The 24371-nt window shown below is 36.2% G+C and overlaps 1 protein-coding gene across 2 annotated transcripts in view; it reads left to right on the top strand.

The window, feature by feature from the left end:
• The window catches only part of AKAP9 (A-kinase anchoring protein 9), a 170994-nt gene that overhangs the window by 67662 nt on the left and 78961 nt on the right, over nucleotides 1-24371 (top strand). For both annotated transcript variants that reach the window (XM_025378114.1, XM_025378113.1), the window contains exons 9-16: nucleotides 3057-3270; nucleotides 4549-4628; nucleotides 6466-6604; nucleotides 7353-7438; nucleotides 13183-13297; nucleotides 13756-13954; nucleotides 18783-18879; nucleotides 20377-20469. In XM_025378114.1, coding sequence (XP_025233899.1) covers nucleotides 3057-3270; nucleotides 4549-4628; nucleotides 6466-6604; nucleotides 7353-7438; nucleotides 13183-13297; nucleotides 13756-13954; nucleotides 18783-18879; nucleotides 20377-20469 — 1023 coding nt within the window. The remainder of the gene's footprint in view (nucleotides 1-3056; nucleotides 3271-4548; nucleotides 4629-6465; nucleotides 6605-7352; nucleotides 7439-13182; nucleotides 13298-13755; nucleotides 13955-18782; nucleotides 18880-20376; nucleotides 20470-24371) is intronic.

The following is a 24371-nucleotide window of genomic DNA, read 5'->3' as shown; positions in this document are numbered from 1 at the left end:
GTACAAACAAATAAAATCATAGATGAATCTTACTTATGAGTGGTTGTAGAAATCCTAAATAAAATATTAGCAAATTATTCTTTTTTTTTTTTGAAATGGAGTCTCGCTCTGTCGCCCAGGCTGGAGTGCAGTGGCTGGATCTCAGCTCACTGCAAGCTCCGCCTCCCGGGTTCACGCCATTCTCCTGCCTCAGCCTCCCGAGTAGCTGGGACTACAGGCGCCCGCCACCTCGCCCGGCTATTTTTTTGTATTTTTTATTAGAGACGGGGTTTCACCGTGTTAGCCAGGATGGTCTCGATCTCCTGACCTCGTGATCCACCCGTGTTAGCCTTCCAAAGTGCTGGGATTATAGGCTTGAGCCACCGCGCCCGGCTGCAAATTATAGGAATGGAAGAATAATTCAATATCTGAAAAATCTATTAATGTTAACTTCACATTCATAGATAGCAGGAAAAAAATCCATATGATCAATTTTATTTTTTGTTTTGTTTTGTTTTTGAGATGGGATCTTGCTCTGTCACCCAGGCTGGAGTGCAGTGGGACAGTCACATTTCACTGTGGCTACAACCTCCCAGGCTCAAGTGATCCTCCCGATTCAGCCTCCCAACTAGCTGGGACCACAGGCACATAGCACCATGCCCAACTAAGATTTTTTAAAACATTTTTGTACAGACAGGAGGATCTCGCTGTGTTGCCCAGGCAGGTCTAAAATGTAGGGGATCAGTCAGGGTGGTGGGAAATAAAGTTATAGGAAATAGACACAAACCTTCTTGGAAGGCTGGGAGGTTTGCATAGCTTCAGTGAAAGATTTGATTGAAGGCAGCTGAATTCTATTAAAAGCTTAGGCCGTAGATACATAGTAATGTAAGGGAGTTTACCTAAAGAGCTTGTTTACTCATGTGGTCCTAAGACAGACCTTTGATCATTTGCAGGACTGCTCTCTCTGGGGAGGATGACCAGATTACCCACAAGTGTGTTGACTCAAAGCCTTTGTCATTAAATCTATGCTGAATAAATGCCCACAGGACCAGCTAGTCAGGGCATGCGGCTGCTGCAATTCTTTCTGTGAGCAGACTGGCCCCCTAACCACTCTTTTACTGAATACTGGTGTCTGAGTACGTTATTCATCCATTGTGCAGCCTGAGTCTGCAGGTCAGACCTTGGCACTTTAACTCCTGGGCTCAAGCAGTTATTCCACATTGACCTCCCAAAGTGCTGGGATTACAGGAGTGAGCCATCATGCCTGGCCTTATTTTATTTTTTTAGAGACAAGTTCTTGCTCTTGCCAGGCTGGAGTGCAGTGGCATAATTATAAATTATAGCTCACTGCAACCTTGAACTCCTGGACTCAGGCAGTCTTCCCATCTCAGCCTCCTAAGTAGCTGGGACTACAGGCACATATTACCACTCCTGGCTAATTTATTATTTTTTTTTAGAGATGGGGTCTTTTTATGTTGCCCAGGCTGGTTTTGAATTCCTGGACTCAAGCGATGCTCCCACCTGAGCCTCCTGAGTAGCTGGGATTATAAGTACAAGTTACTGTGTCCAACCCATATAATCATTTTAATATATATTGGAAAAGAATCCATAAAAAAACTAATAACTCATAATTTTTTTTCAATGGAGAAAATCCGGAATAGAAGGGAAATTTCTTAACCGCAGTAATTGTTTTCATTAAAACATTTAGCAGATAACATTTCTAATAGTGAAATTTAGAAGCATTCTCCTTAATATCAAGTAAGTATAGAATAAAATATGATAGAAGCATTCCCATTAAAATTGAATATAGAATCAAGTGTAGGATACCTACTTTCAACATTACTATTTCAACATTGGTTTGTAGTTCCTAGCCAATGCAATTTGACAAGAATAAGAAATGAGATAAAGAATATGAAAACTTCTTTATGAATAACAAAATAAACCCTACACAAGATGTTTTGAACTTTTGTCAAGAAAATTATAAAACACTGAAGCATGTAAATATCTCACTATATGGCAATATTCATAGTGGAAAGATGTAAAGAAAAATGTCAGTTCTCTCCAAATTAATCTCTGTATTCAGTGTATTTCCAGTTATAATTACAAGGAAATTTTTCATGGATCTTGAAAAACTGATTGTAAAATTGATACAGACAAGTAAATACTCAAGAATAATCAATAGAGTCCTAGAAAAATGTATTGCATCTGATAACAAGATTTACTACAAGATCATGATAGACAGTATGGTTTGATGCTAGAATGGACAAATAGATCAGTGGAGCGTAATGGAAAGCCCGAAACTCATTGAGATCCTTGTGAAATTTTAGTATATAGGAAAGAGACCCTACAAGTCAACTTTTATTTAATAATACTTAGTGAGCCTCTGCTGCATTCTACACAGTTTTATTCCCTGGTGATGTAACAGTGAATAAAAACAAGTAGTAGGTGGGGTGCAGTAGCTCATGCCTGTAATCTCAGCACTTTGGAAGGATGGCTTGAGCCCAGGAGTTTCAGGCCAGCCTGGGCAACAGAGTGAGACCCCATCTTTACCTAAAAATAGAAAGTTAGCTGGACATCGTGGCATGCACCAGTAGTCCTAACTACTTGGGAGGCTGAGGTGGGAGGAGCGCTTGAACCCAGGAGGTCAAGGCTGTAGTGAGCCATGACTGCACCACTGTACTCCAGCCTGGGTGACAGAATAAGACCCTGTCTCCAAAAAAAAAAAAAAAAAAAAGCATTTATTAATTTGGGGTGTGAGTACATAAATGTTGGTTACTTCATTATTTCCATTTCTGTACATTTAAAATATTTTAGAACAAAAAATTAAAGATGAGTCATGCCAGCTATACCAAAAATATCACAATTTGGTATAAAACAGAGGCAATGAAAACATTGTGCTACTTTCCTTGAAATAGAAAAGTAGATCAATGCAACAGAATGAAGACAGAAAAAAAATTAGACTTCAGTTCTCTTATGAATTTTTAAACTCTTGTAGTCAGTATATGCAAAAAATAGAAGTTGAATTATTTGATTTGTCATTAGAAAATATTATAATGTTTACATATGTTTACTTTAAGAATGATTTAAGGCTACAGATGGAAGCCCAACGCATTTGCCTCTCTCTGGTTTATTCAACTCATGTGGATCAGGTTCGTGAATATATGGAAAATGAAAAAGATAAAGCTCTTTGCAGTCTTAAAGAGGAGCTTATTTCTGCTCAAGAGGAAAAGATCAAGGAACTTCAGAAAGTACACCAGTTAGAGCTACAGAATACGAGAACTCAAGAAACAGGTAAAATGGTTTCTGACTTATAAGTACCATGATCCAAATAAGTATTGGATAGAGCCTGCCATTCTATAATTTTTTCCTTGTCATAGAACCCACAGAGGAAGGTGATTTCCAGTTGTTGATATAATCACTAGGCATTCATTTAAGTGCTTGAGAAAGCTGAAATCATTTTCCAATAGGAAGTCACAATCCACTGAGAAAGTATATATAAAATAAACAATTTATCCAGCAGAAGAACGAATAGAAAGAATGGGAGGAGAAAGGAGAAACATCTAGTGCTTCCTGGCAGGATGAGTAGGGTGAGGTGGGAGACAGAGTAGTGGGGTTGGAATTTTAAGGGAGGCTCTGGAGTCCTTAGAATTGAGGTATAAAGGTACACCCATTTTGAAAAATTGAGAGTTCAAGGTGTGTGAGAAAGTAGTTGGGGTTATAGCTGGAGAGATTGGCAAGAGCTTGATTAGAAAAAGTTTTGTTCTGAAAGAAGCATGTATAAGCCTTATGCTGTTGGTGATAAGACCTACTACAGGGTTTTAAATAGAGTAACACAATATGGTTTTTATTTTATGATGACACCACTGGGGTGAGTTGGAGGAGGTGAGATTAGTGATTAGAACACCAGGTAAGCAACTAAGGCTATCGTTTCCATAAACAGTAAGTATTAACTAAATGTTAATGAGGATGGAAAAGAAGTTTGCATTCAAAAGTAGAAATTTGAGAATGGCTTAAATAAGAGTACAAACTTTTAAAATTCAGGAGTGCTTTGGGTTTTAATTTAATAAGATTTTAAGCATGTAATATTTTTATTGATGTCCTCTTCAAACAGGTTAGTGTTTTTCAAACTAGAGGCTAATTAATAGGTCCATTAATGGGTGGTGAAGTCAGTTTAGTGAGTAATGATCAACATTTAAAAAAAAAAACAAAGTAGAGTAGAACAGAAAACATTGGAGTACATGGCACTACAGTAGAAGAATAAATATTGATTTCTGAGATTTTTATTTCAGTTTTACATAGATGTATGTAATAGGTTATGATATATGATGCGTTTTTTTATGTTGGGTTTTAGTAAAAAGAAGTCACTGCTTTGTACCATTTTGTGGATAGAAGTGGAAAATCTCACAAATTTTCTAAGACAATGTTGAGCAATGGAAAATAACTCAAAGAAATAAAGAATTTAAAATGATTCTTACTGCAGGGGAGTTTCCAGTTGAAACATAAGTTAAATATTATCATAGTTCTTAAGTATGTAAATTGAATCTCTTAATCCATTATCTGTTCTATTAGGTGATGAAGGAAAGCCTTTACATCTGCTCATTGGAAAACTTCGAAAGGCAGTGTCTGAAGAATGTTCTTATTTTTTACAGGTAAGATGTTTAAAAGTACTTTTATGGCCAGGTGTGGTGGCTGACACTTGTAATCCCAGCACTTTGGGAGGCTGAGGTGGGCGGATCACTTGAGTTCGAGACCAGCCTTGCCAACATGGTGAAACCTGGTCTCTACCAAAAAATACAAAAATGAGTCCGGCGTGGTGATGTGTGCCTATAGTCCCAGTTACTGGGGAGACTGAGGCATTGGAATCACTTGGGCTTGAAAGGCAGAGGTTGCATTGATGAGTGGAGATCATGCTACTGCACTCCAGCCTGGGTGACAGAGTGGGACTCTGTCTCAAACAAAAGAAAATAATAATAGATTTTTAAAAATAAATAAAAAGTACTTTTACACAAGGAGTGCTAAATTATAAGTTGCTACTAATTTGATGATCACCCAGCCTAGTTTTCTCCACTACCTTACTTCAGAACTGTACTTAGAAAGTGTTTCTGAGTTTTTAAGTTAAAATGAGCATTAAAAATTTTCCTGATAATCTGTTTGAAACAAAAGAAATTCTGGTAAATTATCTCACCTGTAGAACAGACAGTAATTGTTGGTGTTGCCATAGATGAGTTACAAGGACAAGATGGAGACATCCTGGGAGACTGTATAGAGTGAGCCAAAACACTAAGATGGCACCCATCTTTCTGGGTCCCAGTTTCTTTGTCTGTAAATTGGGTGATTGTTTACGGTTTCTAAAATCAACTCTAATGTGAAAAAACTGCATCTTAGGGGCTATGCTGAAAATTTAATAAACTTAATTATTAATTGACAGTATAGTTTAAGCAAATCTCAAGAAATCTGAAGAAATAGCAGTGAACAATTTGATTTTTAAGTCTAGAAGTTGGTGGTGGTAATTTTTTAGTTATATGAGGAACAAAGGTAAAAGTTATTTGAAAGCTTATCAAATGATTATGGGGCATGTATTGTTTTAAATGATGATAGAATTGTCTGTTGCCCAGGAGAAGAACCAAAACAATGTGTCACATATTTTCAATTTTTGTGTGTGTATATAAATTACATAAAACTATTCTCGTGTGTTAGGAATCTTTTTTGTTTTTCTTTTTTTATTTGAGACAGAGAGTCTTGCTCTGTCGCCCAGGCTGGAGTGCAGTGGCACAGTCTCCGTTCACTGCGACCTCTGCCTCCCAGGTTCAAGCTATTCTTGTGCCTCATCTACCGAGTAGCTGGGATGACAGATGCAGGCCACCACGCCCGGCTAGTTTTTGTATTTTTAGTAGAGATGAGGTTTTGCCATGTTGGCCAGGCTGGTCTCAAACTCCTGACCTCAGGTGATCCACCTGCCTCGACCTCCCAAAGTGCTGGGATTACAGGCGTGAGCCACTACGCCTGGCCTCATGTGTTATGAATATTATCTTAAGTATATGAATGTAATTCTCTTGCTTGATATAATTTCTTTAGAATTTATAGATTTCTTTCTGATCAGCATTTCTGAACTTCCGTCCTTGTCCTGTGGTGTTTTTTCAAAGGTATTTGAGATTACAGAGATAACATCAGAAATAGGATCCAAGCTAGGAAGTAGTTGATTAAAGTATAAGATAAATTCTATTATTATAAGGAAGCAAAAAAAATTATGGTTTTTTGCAATGAAGATTATTATCTTCCTGATATAAGAAGATTTCATGCCAGAGAGACAGAGAAATTTAGACTTGTTTCTTTTGCAGATTGATAAGGGTATGGAGAGAAGGTTTTCTTAATTATTTTTATGTGCCATTTTGACTGCCTTACATCAAGGAGAATAATGTTTAATGATCTTTAGAAGTAGAAATCAAAATTTAAATTCCTTAAAATACCCAATTTTGTTGTTGACAGACTTTATGCAGTGTCCTTGGTGAATATTATACTCCTGCTTTAAAATGTGAAGTAAATGCAGAAGATAGAGAGAATTCTGGTGATTACACTTCTGAAAATGAAGATCCAGAATTACAAGATTATAGATACGAAGTTCAAGGTAATAAAAGCTCACCATACTATTAAACAGTATTTAATCCTCTTAATTGATGACAGATCTTTACTTTTTATTATGATTTAATCACCCAGCCAAGTTGTTTATCATCTTAGCATCTTATCCTCCTTTCACGTTCATGAAATCTTATATTTAATATACATTTAAAATTTTTGTAGTGCGATAATGGTGATATGAAGATAATTGGAGCTGTCCACTATTGTCTATCCTCTATCTCTCTACTCCTATCTTTTTCCTTATCCTAATTCTTTCTTTTAACTTTTTATACCATAGATCCAAATTTTTAAACGTTATTGTATTTATTGAATAAGTTCATGTCAATGGTTTTTGCTTTAAAATGAGTAAGATTAACATTAAGAAATAAGAAATATATTAGTATCTTTCTTAATATAGATCTGCTATAAGTTTGTTTTAGCAAATAGTAACCTCACACTTTTTTGATGTTCTTTCACAGATAAAATGTTTCCTAGCCCTGTCCATTTGTATAGATAATGAACAAAATGTGTATAAATTAATGACTACCAAAAGAAATTAACATATTTTAATATGAAATTTTCAAGTTATCTTCGTAGCAGGCATTTCACATGAATGAAATTTCAATTTTTAGTTACTAAATATCTGAGGTTTACTTCTAGCAGGCAATTTTTTTAAGTTATAAATAGGTGAATAATATTTATTGGAAGATGCAGACTTTTACTGTGAAGTGAAATTATTATAATTGTTTACCATCCAGACTTTCAAGAAAATATGCACACTCTTCTCAACAAAGTAACAGAAGAATACAACAAACTCTTGGTACTTCAAACACGACTAAGCAAGGTCTGTGAAATGGAAAATGTAATATTTGCATTTATTGTATTACCTGCTTTTTTATAAGCTGCTTTTATCAACCAAGAATTTCTAAAATAAGAGAACGTGAAAAAGGAGATTGGGAAAAGCGATATATATTTGTAGTAGATAATTTATATTGGTAAGCTAAAAGAATTTCTGCAAGTCAAATAATAACCCCTTTAGAGAGTTTTTAGAATTATGATAATTTAAAATATATATAATGTATCAACTGGTAAACTGTGTGAAACAATTGCATTTAATTTTACTTATAAAGCAGTGGGCCTTCTGTTTTAGAGAAAATTGGTAATGAGTTTAGTTGCTTAGTACATAGCTAATTAGTTTCACACAGCATTATATATGTCAATTTTATGTTCAAGCAATTTTTAAAAACGTCTATAGAAAACTAGGTAAGATAGTTTTCTATCATGGCACAGTGTAATTTATTAACTCTATCAGTAGAACAACGTAAGGCATATATTGGCAAGGATAAATGTAATTCTCATGTAGAAAGAAATCCAGAAAGATGTCTATGTGTATTTTTGGGGGGTGCTTTTTGATGTTCAGTTAATTATTAAAATGTTTAGGCAGATTTGAAAGATTTAATTGATAGTGAAAGTTATAATGTTGATGAGTTATGTTTTGGCTGAAATTCTTCCTCTCCATCTCTCTGCCCTTCTTTCTTTCCCTCCTGTTTCTTCTTCCCCACTCTGTTTCTGTGCAATTAAGTACAACCTTATCTAGCCTTTCCAAAAATCTATAAACCTACTCCAGTAGATTTATATGAGTAGAATCTATTTTGGTTTCATCTCTTATTTTCTTGTACATTATGGATTTATGCCTTTTAAATATTCTTTACTATCATTTTAATTGCGTAATCAAAAGGGAAGAGGTTTGCGTCACTAATCACAAATGTAAATGCCTACATTAATTTAGTTAATAAAATAAATGAAGAAGGCCAAGGCCAAGTGAAACCTGGAGAAAACATGCCTCATCCAAAAGGGGCTGCAGCTGCCCAGCTTATGCATCTTGTTGCCATTAAGTAGGAATCAGGGCCCAGTGTTGCTAGTACTTTTAATCTATTAATTTTATATGTTTTTTTTTCTTTTAAAAATATTAGGAAATATAAACCGGGCATGGTGACACATACCTGTCCTCCCTGCTACTTGAGAAACTGAGGTGGGAGGATCACTTGAACCTAGGAGTTTGCGGCTGCATGAGCTATGATTGTGCCACTGCACTCCTGCCTGGGCAACAGAGCTTAAGACCTCATCTCTGAAAATATAACACACACACACACACACAGAAATATTCAAAAATAAATGGATTCTATTTTAAGGTTGGGAAACAGAAAGCAGCCAGACAACAACAAAAACTGTTTTGTCCCCAAAAGAGCACTATAAAAGTATAGACTGGATTTAAAGTTCAAGCCTTCACTTTGTAACCTCAGATATAAACACATGCTCAGTGTACTATCTTGAACTAGTTTTCTTTTTACTTTAATCTATTATTTCTCGACTGTAGTATTTGCTGCTTTCTGATAATATTTTCTTCCCTTAGCTTCTGTAGCTTTTCAAGCCTCCATTTTGGACTTTAGCTACCCTGTCTATTTTACCAGGGATCTTTATTTGATCCTCTTAATCTGAATGCTTTTTTCATCTCCTTTCATTGCTTCTAGATCTCTATGTTTAGGTCAGTCCTTCTGAGCTGCAGAGTCATATATCTCATCAGTTATCTCTACTCAAAACTCTTGTAGGTATGTTTCAATCAGCATATTGAAATATGAATTTATTAACTTCTGCTGCTTAAACCAGCTTCTCTCGTCTCAGTTTCAAGGAACAACATTCAACCAGAAACTTGGGGATTTGTCTTACATAATCTTCTCTTTTCACTCCTGGTCTTCTACCATACTGATATATACACTGAAGGGAGTCTAAAGAATATGAAAGAAAAACTTATACTTTGTTCTCATTCAGTTATCCAGTCAATTTTTATTTTTATTTTTATTTTACTGTACTTTTTTTTTTTTTTCTCTGAGACAGAGTCTTGCTCTGTCTCCCAGGCTGGAGTACAGTGGCACGATCTCGGCTCACTGCAACCTCCGTCTCCCAGGTTCAAGCGATTCTCCTGCCTCAGCCTCCTGAGTAGCTGGAATTACAGGCAAGCTCCACCACACCCAGCTAATTTTTGTATTCTTAGTAGAGACGGGCTTTCACCATGTTGGCCAGGCTGGTTTCGAACTCTTAACCTCATGATCTGCCTGCCTTGGCCTCCCAAAGTGCTAAGATTACAGACATGAGCCACCATACCCAGCCTACTTACTTATGTATTTATTTATTTATTCCTTAGATCTAAGGACAGACTGGACAGCCAATATTTATTATTTGCTAATTAAATGCCAGGTTGTTCTATGTACTGGAAATAAAGTAATGAAGTCACCAGACTGAAGAAATGTATAAATTAATGGGATTTATGAACTAGTTTAAGGAATGTCATATACATATATACTATTTTACACATATATATATATACACACACACACATACATAAAATAGTTTTCCATGGCAACATTCTAGTAGGTGTTTAGAAGAGAAATGTAAGGCCGAGCATGGTGGCTCATACCTGCAATCCCAGCACTTTAGGAAGCCAAGGTGGGCCAATCACCTGAGGTCAGGAGTTGGAGACCAGCCTGGCCAACATGGTGAAACCCCATCTCTACTAAAAAAGACACAAAAATAATTAGCTGGGGCCGGGCGCGGTGGCTCAAGCCTGTAATCCCAGCACTTTGGGAGGCCGAGACGGGCGGATCACGAGGTCAGCAGATCGAGACCATCCTGGGGTGAAACCCTGTCTCTACTAAGAAATACAAAAAACTAGCCGGGCGACGTGGCGGGCGCCTGTAGTCCCAGCTACTCGGGAGGCTGAGGCAGGAGAATGGCGTAAACCCGGGAGGCGGAGCTTGCAGTGAGCTGAGATCCGGCCACTGCACTCCAGCCTGGGCGACAGAGCGAGACTCCGTCTCAAAAAAAAAAAAAAAAAAAAAAAAAATTAGCTGGGTGTGGTGACATGTGCCTATAATCCCAGCTACTTGGGAGGCTGACACAGGAGAATCGCTTGAAACCAGAAGGTTGAGGTTGCAGTGAGCCAAGACTGCGCCGCTGCACTCCAGCCTGGGCAACAGAGTGAGACTCCATCTCAAAAAAAAAAGAGAAAAGAAAAGAAATGTAAGTAAATACGTTTGCTTAACAGGTAGATGAATATAGCAAACAGGTAGATGTCTTTTCTGCACAAGGGGTAATAAGAAGATATCGTATTTGAATTCTGTAAATTAGCTGGAATTAGAGAGGCATTTCAGAGTTACTTTGGCATCAGGATCAGCACTGCAATACATCACTGCCTAACTTTTTGGCTTCATCTTCTAATCTTCCTCCTCATTTCAGCCATACTGAAATACTTAGTTTCCCAAATGCACCCTGGGCTTTTTTGCATGCTGCCCTTTCTGCATAATACTGCCCATCCCCTCCCAGCCTTTTTGGTTTGTTCCCGCTTGTTCCAGTTGGTTCAAATGTTTACTCCCTCTGTGTCATCTGCTTTACCTATCTTCCTAGGCTTAGGCATTTATTCTTCTGTTTCCTTAGGAACAGTACAGGCCTTGCTTATCGTGCTTCTCTTTTTTCGTTACTTTATTTTTTTTTATTTTTTATTTTTTTTGAGATGGAGTCTCCCTCTGTCGCCCAGGCCGGAGTGCAGTGGCGCGATCTAGGCTCACTGCAAGCTCCGCCTCCCAGGTTCACGCCATTCTCCTGCCTCAGCCTCCCGAGTAGCTGGGACTACAGGCGCCCATCACCATGCCCAGCTAATTTTTTTGTATTTTTAGTATAGACGGGGTTTCACCATGTTAGCCAGGATGGTCTTGATCTCCTGACCTCGTGATCCACCCGCCTTGGCCTCCCAAAGTGCTGGGATTACAGGCATGAGCCACCGCGCCTGGCCTTTTTTCGTTACTTTAAATACTTGATTACCCTTCTGTCCTTCCTCCATGTTCCTATAGCTTCTTATACGCATTTGCATTTGTATCACATTACTTTTCATATTATATAATTGTTTGTTTACCATTCTGCCTCTTTCACTATTATTCTAAACCCTTTGGAATCAGGAAATCTTCTGTTTATTTTTGTTTCCTCCTCTTATCACAGTGTTAGCATACAGTAAAGGCTTAATAAATGTTTGCTGAATGAGTTAGAAAGGTTGGACTAGAAACTTAATAATTTACCCGATGATCTTTATTTTCCCTGGGAACTAAGAGGCAAGATCTCTGTTGAAACGTACTCATGGGGTAGGAGTTGGTTAGAGGATTTATAAGAGTAGTGGACAGTTAAAACAGCCTTCTTGGCAAATGGCTTTTTTTCTTTTGCTCACCTGCTTCTACAGTATCCTTTGTTCATCTGGTCTTGCAAGTCCAAACTCTTTCCCCTTGCTTTTAAAGTCTTATGTAATTTGGATCTATCTTATTTAACTAGCTTTATTTCCCCCTCCGTATCCAAATTAAACTCTTCTCAAGAAGATCATTGTCAATTATGGCATATGTCATTCTTTCATAAATTTTCTTACTCTTTCTTCCTTAAAGCCTTCCCAAATCATTGCCAAAAATATATGAGCCTAAATCAAAATTGACTTCCATAATTATTCAGATCCACATCAGTCTTCTTTATCATTGTAGTTATAGTCAAATTTTATAGTTTAGCCGTTCTCTAATTGTTTATTTTCCCATCTGATTGATGAATTCCATGCAGGCAGATATATTGTTATTTTTTAAACGGATTTTATATTTTTACTATCTGTTGTCACAGTGCTGGTCACATTGATTATTAAGTATTTGATGAATGAATAAATTAGTACACACAGGTATCTGACACATTGCTGCTTAATTTTATTTGTTTATTTACTTATTTTTTTGAGGCAGAGTCTTGCTCTGTCTCCCATGCTAGAGTTCAATGACTCAATCTTGGCTCACTGCATCCTCCCCTTCCCAGGTTCAAGAAATTCACCTTCCTTAGCCTCCCAAGTAGCTGGGATTACAGGTTTGCGCCACCACACCTGGCTGATTTTTCAATTTTTAGTAAAGATGAAGTTTCACTATGTTGACCAGGCTGATCCTGAACTCCTGACCTCAGGTGATCCACCCACCTCGCTTTCCCAAAGTGCTTGGATTACAGGCTTGCTGCTTTTTAATAGTTAAGGAAATGAGCTGAGATTTATCTATTTTCATTCTTTTCTTTTCTTTTGTTTACTGTACAGAGCAGCATACCATTTGTCAGTTACCTGGTTGTACATAGGACATATCTAGAGATACATAAGCTGTATTAATCAAGTATTGGTAATATAAAATTTATTATGTACAAATTGAAATTTCAAAGACCGGGTTATACTATAAATATTGTTATCAGCTTTCTACCAAAATTCTCAGAAGCACTTGTTTTTGTAGTAAAATGAACTTCCTTTTAGATATCAAAGAACATTACTAACATAATTTCAGTGCTATGAAAGGTATGGAACATGAATTACTGTTACAGAAGAGAACAGGGAATAACTTAGAAGGGAAAACACTTGTATTAGAGTGCCACAATTTTGGGTGGTTTTAAAAAAGCATCTTAATGCAGAGTTGCTTTAATACAGCTTTCTAATTGCTGGATTACGTATTTATGTTACTGCTTTTATTCTGTGGTTTTCAATAGATTTGGGGACAGCAAACAGATGGTATGAAACTTGAATTTGGAGAAGAAAACCTTCCAAAAGAAGAAACAAAGTTTTTATCAATCCATTCTCAGATGACCAGTTTGGAAGACAGTGGTAAATTTTGATCATATACCACAATGTGGTGTTTTTATACCAAATATTGAGTAATTTGCTTTTTTACTTTAAAATTTGAGCTAACATAGTGACGTTGGGCATTTCACTGTAGCCTCTCTGATCTCAATGTTTTCATCCTTAAAATGAAAGATTTGGGTTACTTATCTATTTGGTCCTTTTTCACTTCTTATGTTCTATAATTGTAAATTGTTTTAAATTTTAAAGATATAAAATGTTGGATTTAGGAGTACTGCAGCATGAGGATCAAAAAGATGATCTTGAATTGTACTATTTATATTTTCTTGTTTTCATCAGAATGAGTTTAAATTGAAACCAGAGTTATTACCACTAAAAACGTACTCTTTCAAAAAAGAATATTTTCTGTACACAGTGATTGTGCTATTTCACTAAGAAACTTCTGTTGAAATGTGCATTTTTTGTCTCTTTATATAACATAGATGTCAATCATAAAAGCAAGTTATCTCCTCTACAACATCTTGAAAAAACTGAACAACTTGAAGAACAAGTTCAAGAATTAGAAAGCCTCATATCCTCTTTGCAGCAACAATTGAAAGAAACTGAACAAAGCTATGAGGCAGAGATCCACTATTTACGGAAGAGGCTTCAAGCTGTTAGTGAGTCCACAGTTCCGCCAAGGTATTCATCTGCTTATAGCTTCATTCAACAGTATTTGTAGCTTTGTAACAATTATAGTATCATCTAGAATGGCTATTTACAAAAAGTAACTTAAGCAAAGTTGCTGAAAAGAGATAGGATGCAGCATTTTTAAGAAAGAAGAGCAGGAGATCATTCTATATCTTTGAAATGCCTGAAATAAATGTTGATGTAAATCAAAGAGATTATAGGAATTCTACTTAAATTTTTACATTATAAAGATGTTGGTTGTTGTTAATCTGCTTAATTAAATCGGCAGTGTGCATGTATTTGCAGTTTATTCTGTACCTAGTCTTTGGTACTTTGATATGGTGGATACTTAAGGAATATAAGATAGGATCATTCCAGTCATGGCAGGATTTCACTTTGTCTCATGTTCAAATTAACCACGTCCAAAGTAGAACTCTGGATCTTCTCAAAATTTGCTCCTTCTGCAGTTATATCCATCTGTCGTTACTCCTCTTTCTCTTATACCTCTTTTCTAGTCTATCAAGACATCCTGTTTTCTCTGCCTTCAAAAATATATCCAAACTGTACCACTCCTTAAAACCTTGCTGGTCTCTGCCATCCTTTTGTCTCACCTGGATTACCCTAACTCCTCCCCAAAGTCTGTTCTCAACACAGTTAGAGCAGGTGCCAGAATCTTGCTTTTAAAATTTAAAATAGATTATATCATTCCAAAGCTCTTCTGTCCTACATGATGAGTACCCATTACTTTTCTGACTTTTAATCTCCTACTGACTTGTCTGTCACTGTCTTCTGACCCCAAGATGCTGTCACCAGTAACAAACATTATCAGTATGCTTCTGCTTTAGGGACTTCTCATTGGCTGTTCCTTCTACCTAGAATGGTCTTCCTCCAGATATGTGCCTGGCCAACACCCTCACCTCCTTTGGAGCATTACTCAAGTGTCATGTTCTCATGAGGCTTTTCTTAATCACTCTGTGTAAATTAAAATTGTCTCCTAGAACGCTGATTCCTATTTCCCTACTTTACTTTTTCTATATTACTTAATATTGTCCATTTATATATATGTATACATTATACACATTTTATACAGTATATATTACATATATAACTAGGCTGGTTGTGGTGGCTCATGCCTGTAATCCCAGCATTTTGAGAGGCGGAGGCAGGCAGATTACCTGAGGTTAGGAGTTCGAGACTGGCCTGGCCAATATGGCAAAACTCCATCTCTACTACAAATACAAAAATTAGCCAAGCATGGTGGCATGCACCTGTAATCCCAGCTACTCAGGAGGCTAAGGCATAAGAATCACTTGAACCTAGGAAGCGGAGGTTGCGGTGAGCTGAATTCGCACCACTACACTCCAGCCTGGGTGACAGAGCAAGACTCTGCCTGAAAAAAAAAAAAAAAATATATATATATATATAAAAACACCAAATATATGTAAATTTGGAGGGGGTGGATTCATTTTTATTTTGTTTATTTTTCGTCTCTGGTCAAAGACTTTAAACTTTATAATGGTGGGGCTCTTTTTCCATTTAGGTCAGTGATATGTCCCAAACACCTAAGATAATTCTCTGCGCATAATAGGTACTCAATAAGTTATTTTTTTTAATGAATAAACAGTTTATAATTTAGTTGGGAAGTATGATATAATATATAACTAGCTCTATAAAACCCTCAGAGATTTATTCTAACTTTGGCTGGCTCTGCTATTCTAGCACTGTCTTCATAGGCACTTGCTAGTAAAACCTCAACACAGTTTTTTTGGATAGTGAATGAAAATTGAATGTCTACTTGTTTGGAACTAGTCGTTACTCTTCTGTATTTGGAACCTACATAAGGGCTTTGGAATTGTTTGCTTGGTATTGGCTTAGCCTTATAAAGCTCCCATTTTCTTTGAGATTGGTGGTTTCTAAACATGACCGTACATCAGAAATGGTGGAAGTTTTTGAACTTTAATATAATTTTTTTAATACTTATAATGAAAGATCACTGAATTATAATTTGGAGAGTCATACTCAATAACTTTGAGATGGAATATGGAAATTTGTGTTTTTAACAATATAATTCAGAGGCATGGAACCCATAGATTGACATTTGGAAACCACTGCTTTCTGATATGAAACAAAATAGGTAATTAGGAAGAACTTTCTAATAACCAGTCAGTATTTCAAGTAATCTTCCTTTAATTAATGATGCTTTCTCTCCAAAGCATGACGAAAAGAGAGGCTTCTGGAAACGTAGGCTTACATTGTTATTCCTGCATTTGGGCTTCTGCCAGCTCACCACCCTCTCTCAGAGTTTCTGTAATACTCCGTGGAAATGTGTTGACATGCCTTTGAACCAAAACCATTCATTTGCTCCCTGCACCCCTACCAAAAAGAGTCTTACTCACCACCATCCTAATTCTTACTAATAGTAATGAGTCAAAATTATTTTTTTGTAAATAGCATCACATATTTTGGACACAACTGTAACACATTTTGAATAGAGTATACTGTTCCCTGTGGGTAGACTTGAAATGGTTAAGAAAAATAATTGAGTCATTCTTTTAACAAATATTGGGTGTTTCATACTAGAAACCTCTAAGAGAAACACTCTGATGTTGGAAAGATCATGGGTTTTAGTCAGACAGATCTGCATTTAACCCTGATTTGACCTTTTACTGACTATATGATCTTGGACAGATTATTTAAACATCTCTAAATAATAATAGGGATAATAATAATTACCCTTAAGATTGTGAGAATTAAATGAAACAGTAACCGAAAAGAGCCTTAGCTAGATATTCTGGAGGTAGAATTAAATGTTTATGTAAAGTGGCTATTTCCTTCCAGGGACTTCAGTGTAATCACTGAAATAATAATTACTTGCAATAATTTTTGAAGGTAATGGTTGGGGAATATAACATAGTGATATAACTAAAACGCTGGAATTTAAACCCATCTCTTTGTGGCATTTTTTACTGCACATCTGTAATACTGCCCATTAGAGTAATAACAGCAAAATGGAAATGAAGGATGAGTATTAAGACATTGCAATGGAAGGAATGTTGGAAACAAAGCAGAGGGGAAAAAACAAAGATAACTCTGTGTTGCTTGAGCCTAGGGAATATGGAAAATGAAAGTACATCACATAAATAGGAAATTCAACAGGGGTTGCAGATAGTAGGAGCTTAATTGCAAGAGGGGAGCAGTGAATTAAGTTTATGCCAGACTATTTTTTCAGTTTGGAGTAAACACTTTCAAATACTGTAAAGCTTAAAGAATGAAGTCATTGTGGACTAAGTAGTACTTTTTGGAGTTTAGATCATAGTGGCTGGATAGATAATCAGGAGGATTTTCTAGGCTGTGAAAATAAGATCCAAGACATAAAGCCAAGGATCAGAGGAGTATATACAAGGGACAGTGAGGAAAACAGAGACAAAATAGTAATAAAGAAGAAGCAGGAAAGGGCAGAGAAGAAAAGAAGAACAAGTTTTTAGAAGCATGGGATGGTCATAGAACATGAGAAGGTAGTTCACAGCAGGAAAAACCTAAATGGCCAATAATGTTTGAAAGAAAATGTCTTCTCAAAAATAAAGACATACATGTTCTAGCAAAGTTTTACAATTGTTATGACCCCCGATTGCTGAAGTTTTGAGAAAATACTTAAATGATACAATTATGATAATAAAATTAATAAAACTTTTTGGAATATAGCCCTGAATTAAAACATGAAATATTAAGTTTAACAATTACTTACAAGATTTTATCATATAGAAACATCCATGGAAGTGTGCCAAGATACATTTGTGAAGATCTGTATTATAGCATTGTTTGTAATGGTGAACAATTGGAAGCAATCAAATGGCCATCATTAGGGGTTTAGTTATATAAGTTATGAAATGGGATGATGACAACTTTTATCTGCCCAGTTTTGGACGGAATTTAGGATAGAAAAGAATACGAGAAAGAAAGGTATGTGGACAAGAGGAGGGTCGAACTAAGAAAGCAACATAGTTGTACATGAAAATGGGTGTGGAAAATTGTATTTGCCAGAAATGAAAATTATAATTTCCTCCTTTTATTTTTTTCCCATGGTTCTTAAATACTGATCTTAGTTTTTATGACCTAAGTTAAGCATTTTAAGAAAAAAAAATTTTTTAAATAATGAATGCATGTAAAAACTACACAATACAGATGTGAATACCAAAAAATTAAACAAAAAAGTCCAAAAGTGAGTATTTGTAAATTAAGATTCTTCTCTGTACCACCACTGCTCCTGAGTTCCACTAGAGGTAAACGTTGTTACTTTTGATGTGGACACATAGGAAAAAAATCAAACTTTGTGTATCCAAATATACATATGTATGTTAAAAGAAGTTTCTCATAAAAGTGAGATTTTACAAACTTTTTAAAAGTCACTAATATATCTTAGATAACTTTTAAAAAAAAGTTAATACTGGCCAAGCATACTGGCTCATGCCTATAATCCCAGCACATTTGGAGGCTGAGGTGGGAGGATCACTTGAGGCCAGGAGTTTGAGATCAACCTGTGTAACATAGTGAGTCCCCATCTCTCCAAAAAAAAGTCAGTATGTATAGTTCCATATCATACATTTGTAGTGTAAGATGACATAAAATTCAGTTGATCATTTGTTAAAATACTGTTACTCAATTGTGTTCTTTTAAGTGGAAATATTAGTCAAAAATATGATTTAAGTTACAATACCTACAACCCTTGACTCATTTTTGTCTCCCATACCCCGGTACACATTTTATGTGTGTTACAGATTTTGGATGAACACTAAAGCACATATACAACTCTAATTCTTTAACCTTTTTTATTTATATTCAGCTTCCCCATTGATTCGGTGGTAATTACAGAATCTGATGCACAGAGAACAATGTACCCTGGAAGTTGTGTGAAAAAGAATATTGATGGTACAATAGAGGTATTATATTTTTAATTTTTATCTTTTAACTGTTATATACACTGATTTTTCTACTATCATTTTTATGTCTGGTTTACTATAGTTGCTGAGAAGTAAGCATAATAAATATGAGGATAATACCTTATATAGAAAACTCAGAATACATATGTAAAGAAATTTTATCTATTTTTATAGCATAGGAAAAACAGAGGAAGTTTGAGGGGTTATATTTCCTTTAAATATGTTATAGTTTAAGATTTATCTTGTTTTTTGTAACATGTGGGCTATGTACAAATTAGTTTCAGTGCCCTGGTCAACATAGCTTTGTCTTTCCAGCATGGGAATTTGGACCAGGCCATCTCTAGAAAAGTGCTTAGGGGCCAGGCGCGATGGCTCACGCCTGTAATCCCAGCACTTTGGGAGGCCAAGGCATGTGGATCACAAGGTCAAGAGATCAAGACCAGCCTGGCTAACACAGTGAAACCCCATCTCTACCAAAAATACAAAAAATTAGCTGGGCGTGGTAGCACTTGCCTGTAGTCCCAGTCGCTCAGGAGGCTGAGACAGGAGAATCGCTTGAACCCAGGAGGCGGAGGTTGCAGTGAGCTGAGATTACGCCCCTGCACTCCAGCCTGGGTGACAGAACGAGACTCCCCCATCACAAAAAAAAAAAAAAAAGAAAAAAGAAAAAAGTGTTTAGGAATCCCCAGAATCCGAGACAGTAGGGCTGGGATAATAGATTAGGCCTACTCCAGTAAGGTCCATATGGTATATAAAAGTTCCACATCTTTTACAGCGCATGCCATCTAACTAAACCACCCCCTGCCTCTGCTCAGCATTGTATTATTCTCAATTTCTCACACCTGCAACTTTCTCAAACCTGCAACTGCTGAACCCTGGTCTTCACTCAGTAGATTTTTAGCTCTTAAGTCACAGAAAAAATTAAGATCATCGTTCTTCCTGGCTCAGTATACAGAGGAAAGATGTTACCATATCGTGATAATTGCTAAATAAATACTTTCATACTGAGAACATGTTTATATTTTTTTAAAGTTTATAGTTTTTTCTATTGATAACTGTAACTTTGTATTTGTAGAAAATTAGATAGTATTAATAAGTACCAAGAAGAAAAGAAAATTTGCTTGTAATTTTATGAGCAAACAATGCCACTGTTTAACATTTTACTTAAAAGGAAATATATACACACATATATATTGTATTAGTTATATTTAAGTATCCTTTTCCCACTCTAGAACTGTATGTTGGCATTTATAAATATGTAAACATATTCCTCTTTGCATCTTTGATTGTTAAGTTCACAGTAGTAAGTATAATTATTTAGTAGAATTATTTACTAAAATTGTTTTTAATTGAGAGAATTAAAATTGATTTTTTGCTGAAAGTGTGTAGAACTTTTCTAAAAATACTGATACTTTGGGGAGATTTTGAGGTAGAAGTTTAAAAATAAGTGGTGTATAATTAATGTAAATAAATGTCATGTTTTGCTTTTAAATATAGTTTTCTGGTGAATTTGGAGTGAAAGAGGAAACAAATATCGTTAAGTTGCTTGAAAAACAATACCAAGAACAATTAGAAGAAGAAGTAGCTAAGGTAAGCTTATAGCTTATCTGGAAGATTATCTTACTTTATATTCCCTTTGAGCCTTCAAAAATAGCATGGATTTTATTGATGGTATGTACTTTATTTTTATAAGTTTCATATATAGTTCATCTTTAAGTGGTTGGATAATGATATCAATTATAGTTGCCTTTAAACAAAATATCTTGTGAACTTTTATTTGAGAAGAGCATTCTTTGATGTAGACTAGTAATTAGAAGCTTTTCAGAATGCCAAAACAAGTCTATATATTTGTTGCCTTGTGAAGGAGTTTGGTCTTCCTTAAAAGTTGGGAAGAAGATAGGAAAAGAAAGAGAAAGTGGTTGGTCCTCTGTGTATATTATCTGTATCTATTTCCAATCAGAAAAGCTTTGTTAGGTAATGACTACAGATACTAAGGGAGGATTATCAGTGAGTATTAATTAGCTCCTGGCTAAGTGAAGGAGTTTATCAATGTGAGTTTTGCTCATCTCTGTATGCATATCTGCTGTGTCCAGAGTCGTTCTTTAATATTAGCCATATAACCTAGTGTAACGTTATGGTTCTATTTGTTTTGTCTTTGTATTCCTTTTCAAAATGTGTATACCTGGTTGGCTTTTAATATTGGAACTGGCTGGGTGCGGTGGCTCATGCCTGTAATCCCACCACTTTGGGAGGCCAAGGTAGGCAGATCACCTGAGGTCGGGAGTTTGAGACCAGCCTGACCAAAATGGAGAAACCCCAGCTCTACTAAAAATACAAAATTAGCCAGGTGTGGTGGCTCATGTCTGTAATCCCAGCCATTCAGGAGGCTGAGGCAGGAGAATCACTTGAACCTGGAAGGCAGAGGTTGTGGTGAGCTGAGGTCATGCCATTGCACTCCAGCCTGGCCAACAAGAGCGAAATTCCATCTAAAAAAAAAAAAATATACACACACACACACACACACACACACACACATATACAGGAACTATTGAATTATGAGTTTGCTTTTTTTTAAATAATATTTCAACTGTCTTAATATAACAATCCCAGTGGAATATGTGGATTTTAAAGGGGTGGGATTGATTGGTAGGATATAAAGGAAATATATAAGGAATTAGGAAAAACATAAATTAGATGAGGAAGTCAAGACCCAAGGAAATATCTGGGCCATAAGGACTTGTTCACTTATGACTAAAGCGAAAAGTGAAACACTATCATTTTTTTTTTATAGCTTTCAATGTCTAGTTCTTGGAGGAATGCAAGTTTTCTCTTGCATGTAGCTTTTATACAAATTTATCAAATGGAATGGTATATCAGGGTATAGTAATTAATGTGAGGTTTGGTATTGGATATACCATATTTTAAATTCTTGTTCTTTTGGTTTACTAGATTTGTGACCTTAGGAAAGTTACTTGTGAATCTCAGCGTTTTATATGTTGAAAGAGGAAACTGGCATAGTAGTAATTTTTATAAGGATTCAATGAGCTAATGCCTACAGAGCAGTTAGCAAATGAGTTGATACATAGTAAAGACTCATAAATATTATCTTAAAAGTAGTCTTATTACTGTGATAATGGTGGTAATATGAAGATGTTTTATAAAGCATTACTCACTCAAGCTGATAGCAAAGCACTAAAGTACCAGTCAGTGAAGACTCTTCTAAATGCAGCCAAGATACTGTGATCCAAGAGACTACATTTGATGGCCCAGCTTGGTCCTAGAATAATACAGATTGTCGACATTAGTCACCAGTACCGATGGGATTATGCTGTACTCTGTACCCCTCAGATATGGTAGAAGAAGATTGAAGACCATTTTTCTTTTTTCTTTTTTTTTTTTTTTTTGAGACAAGGTCTGGCTCTGTCGCCCAGGCTGGAGTGCAGTGGCGCAATCTCTGCTCACTGCAACCTCCAACTCCTGGGCTCAAGCCATCCTCCCACCTAAGCCTCCCAAGTAGCTGGTACTACAGGTGTGCACCACCACCCCAACTAATTTTTTTGTATTTTTTTTGTGGAGATAGGGTTTTGCCATGTTAGCCAAGCTGGTCTTGAACTCCTGATCTCAAGCAGTCTACTCGTCTTGGCCTACCAAAGTGCTGGAATGGCAGGCGTGAGCCACCATGCCTGGCTGAGAATCATTTTTCTAAAAGCACAAGGCTATATAGAAGAAGCCCAGTAAGAGTAGTGATTCCCAGTATATATCACATTAGAGTCCTCCTGTGATTTGAGCACATACTACTGAAATTAGACATTCATTTACATTTCACTGTTAGGCAGTGTTCTGGGTGCTGAGGTATGACAGAGAATAAAAGAGGATGAAATCTTTGCTTCCATAGACCTTACATTCTAGTTGGTACAGATAGACAACATACAGACGATGGTAAGTACTACAAAGAAAAAAAAAACGGGACTAGGAAAATCCATGGGGAGTGAGATGGTGTTATTTTATATAGGGTTGTCATGGAAGGCCTGACTTTATGAAGTGACATTAGAGGAAAATCCTAAAGGAAGTGAGGGAGTGAATCAGGAAGATATCAGGTTGAGGACCTTTTAAAGAAATATGAAAGGGAAAGTCAAGAGAGACAAGACAAAAGGAAAGGTCAAAAATTACCCTAACAGGTGTCTTTAAGACATGGTCAGGAGACTTGACTAGAGTTTGTGAAGGTTGCTTGCCCAGCTGCTACCTCTGCTGAGTTGGAGGACAATTCAGTTTAATCCTGCAACTCCCACATTCATGGTGAAATATTGTGAAAACTTGGCACAGATTTGTCTTTTCTGCAGATGTACAGGAGGAGAATTTTCCTTTTCCTGGATACGGGAGGAAGAAATACAGGGAAAGAGGGCAAGGGCTCACACTTAAGGGGAATATATTACTCTAGGTTATTTGACCTGAGCAACTTGAAGAATGGAGTTGGTATTTGCTTAGAGTTCTTTAGTAGGATGGAAAAGACTGCAAAGGAGTAGTTTTGAAGAGGAATGAGGAGACTCAGAATTCAGCTTTTGACTCATTAAATGCAAAAATATTTACTAAATGTCCAAATATAAATGTTGAGGAACAGCCAAGGAAATGTTGAGTAAAGTCAGTGTTTGGGATATATAAATCTAGATTTTAGGAAATAAGATAAGAAATATAAATTTGGGAGTTAGCATATAGTGCAATGTTTTTTAACTGTGAGTTTTAACTCATTTTTAAGGCATGAAATCCATTTAGGGGGTTGGGAGTAGGATTTTAATATTAATGGAAAGTTTTAATTATATAGACACATATGTACCTGTGTATGCTTTGGGTCATAATATAACATGTGGTTTTGTTGTTTTATGTTGTTTTATGTGTGTGTATGTTTGCCATGGATTGCAGTGAAAAAATTTGAAAAACTAATATAGGGAATAAGTGTAGATAGAGAAGATATCTGGGAACGGACCTGAAGCATGCCAGTGTTTAGAGACCAGATGAATAAGGAAAAACAAAGGAGATGGAGAAGGAGCAGTAAGTTAGATATGGGAAGAACAAAAGAATGGGCATGGCAGAAACCAAGTAAAACTGTTATCAAGCAGAGAATGTATTAAACTGTATCAGATATTCCTAATAGGTCAAGAAAGATTATTACTGCAAATTAATTATTTGATTTTACAAGATGAAATCATTGGTGACTTTCACGAGAACACATTTGATGGCATGGTGTAGACAAACTGATTAGACTGGGTTTGAGAGAGAATGAAGGAGAAGAATGAGGAGATGAACTATATTGAGGAGTTTTACTTAAAAGGGGAGCAGAGAAATAGAGTGGTAAAGAGTGATGTAGGGGGTCAAGTGGTGAGTTTTTCTTGTTGCTGTTTTGTTTTTATTTAAGATAATAGGTATTACATCTACTTTTGTGCTTATGGAAATGATTGAAGAGAGAGGGAGGGAAATAGCTAATTTAGGATACAGAG

This window comes from Theropithecus gelada, chromosome 3 (genome assembly GCF_003255815.1).
Source record: "Theropithecus gelada isolate Dixy chromosome 3, Tgel_1.0, whole genome shotgun sequence".
Classification (NCBI taxonomy): domain Eukaryota; kingdom Metazoa; phylum Chordata; class Mammalia; order Primates; family Cercopithecidae; genus Theropithecus; species Theropithecus gelada.
Note: the sequence above shows the minus strand (reverse complement) of the source record. Positions and strands in the feature narration are given on the sequence as shown.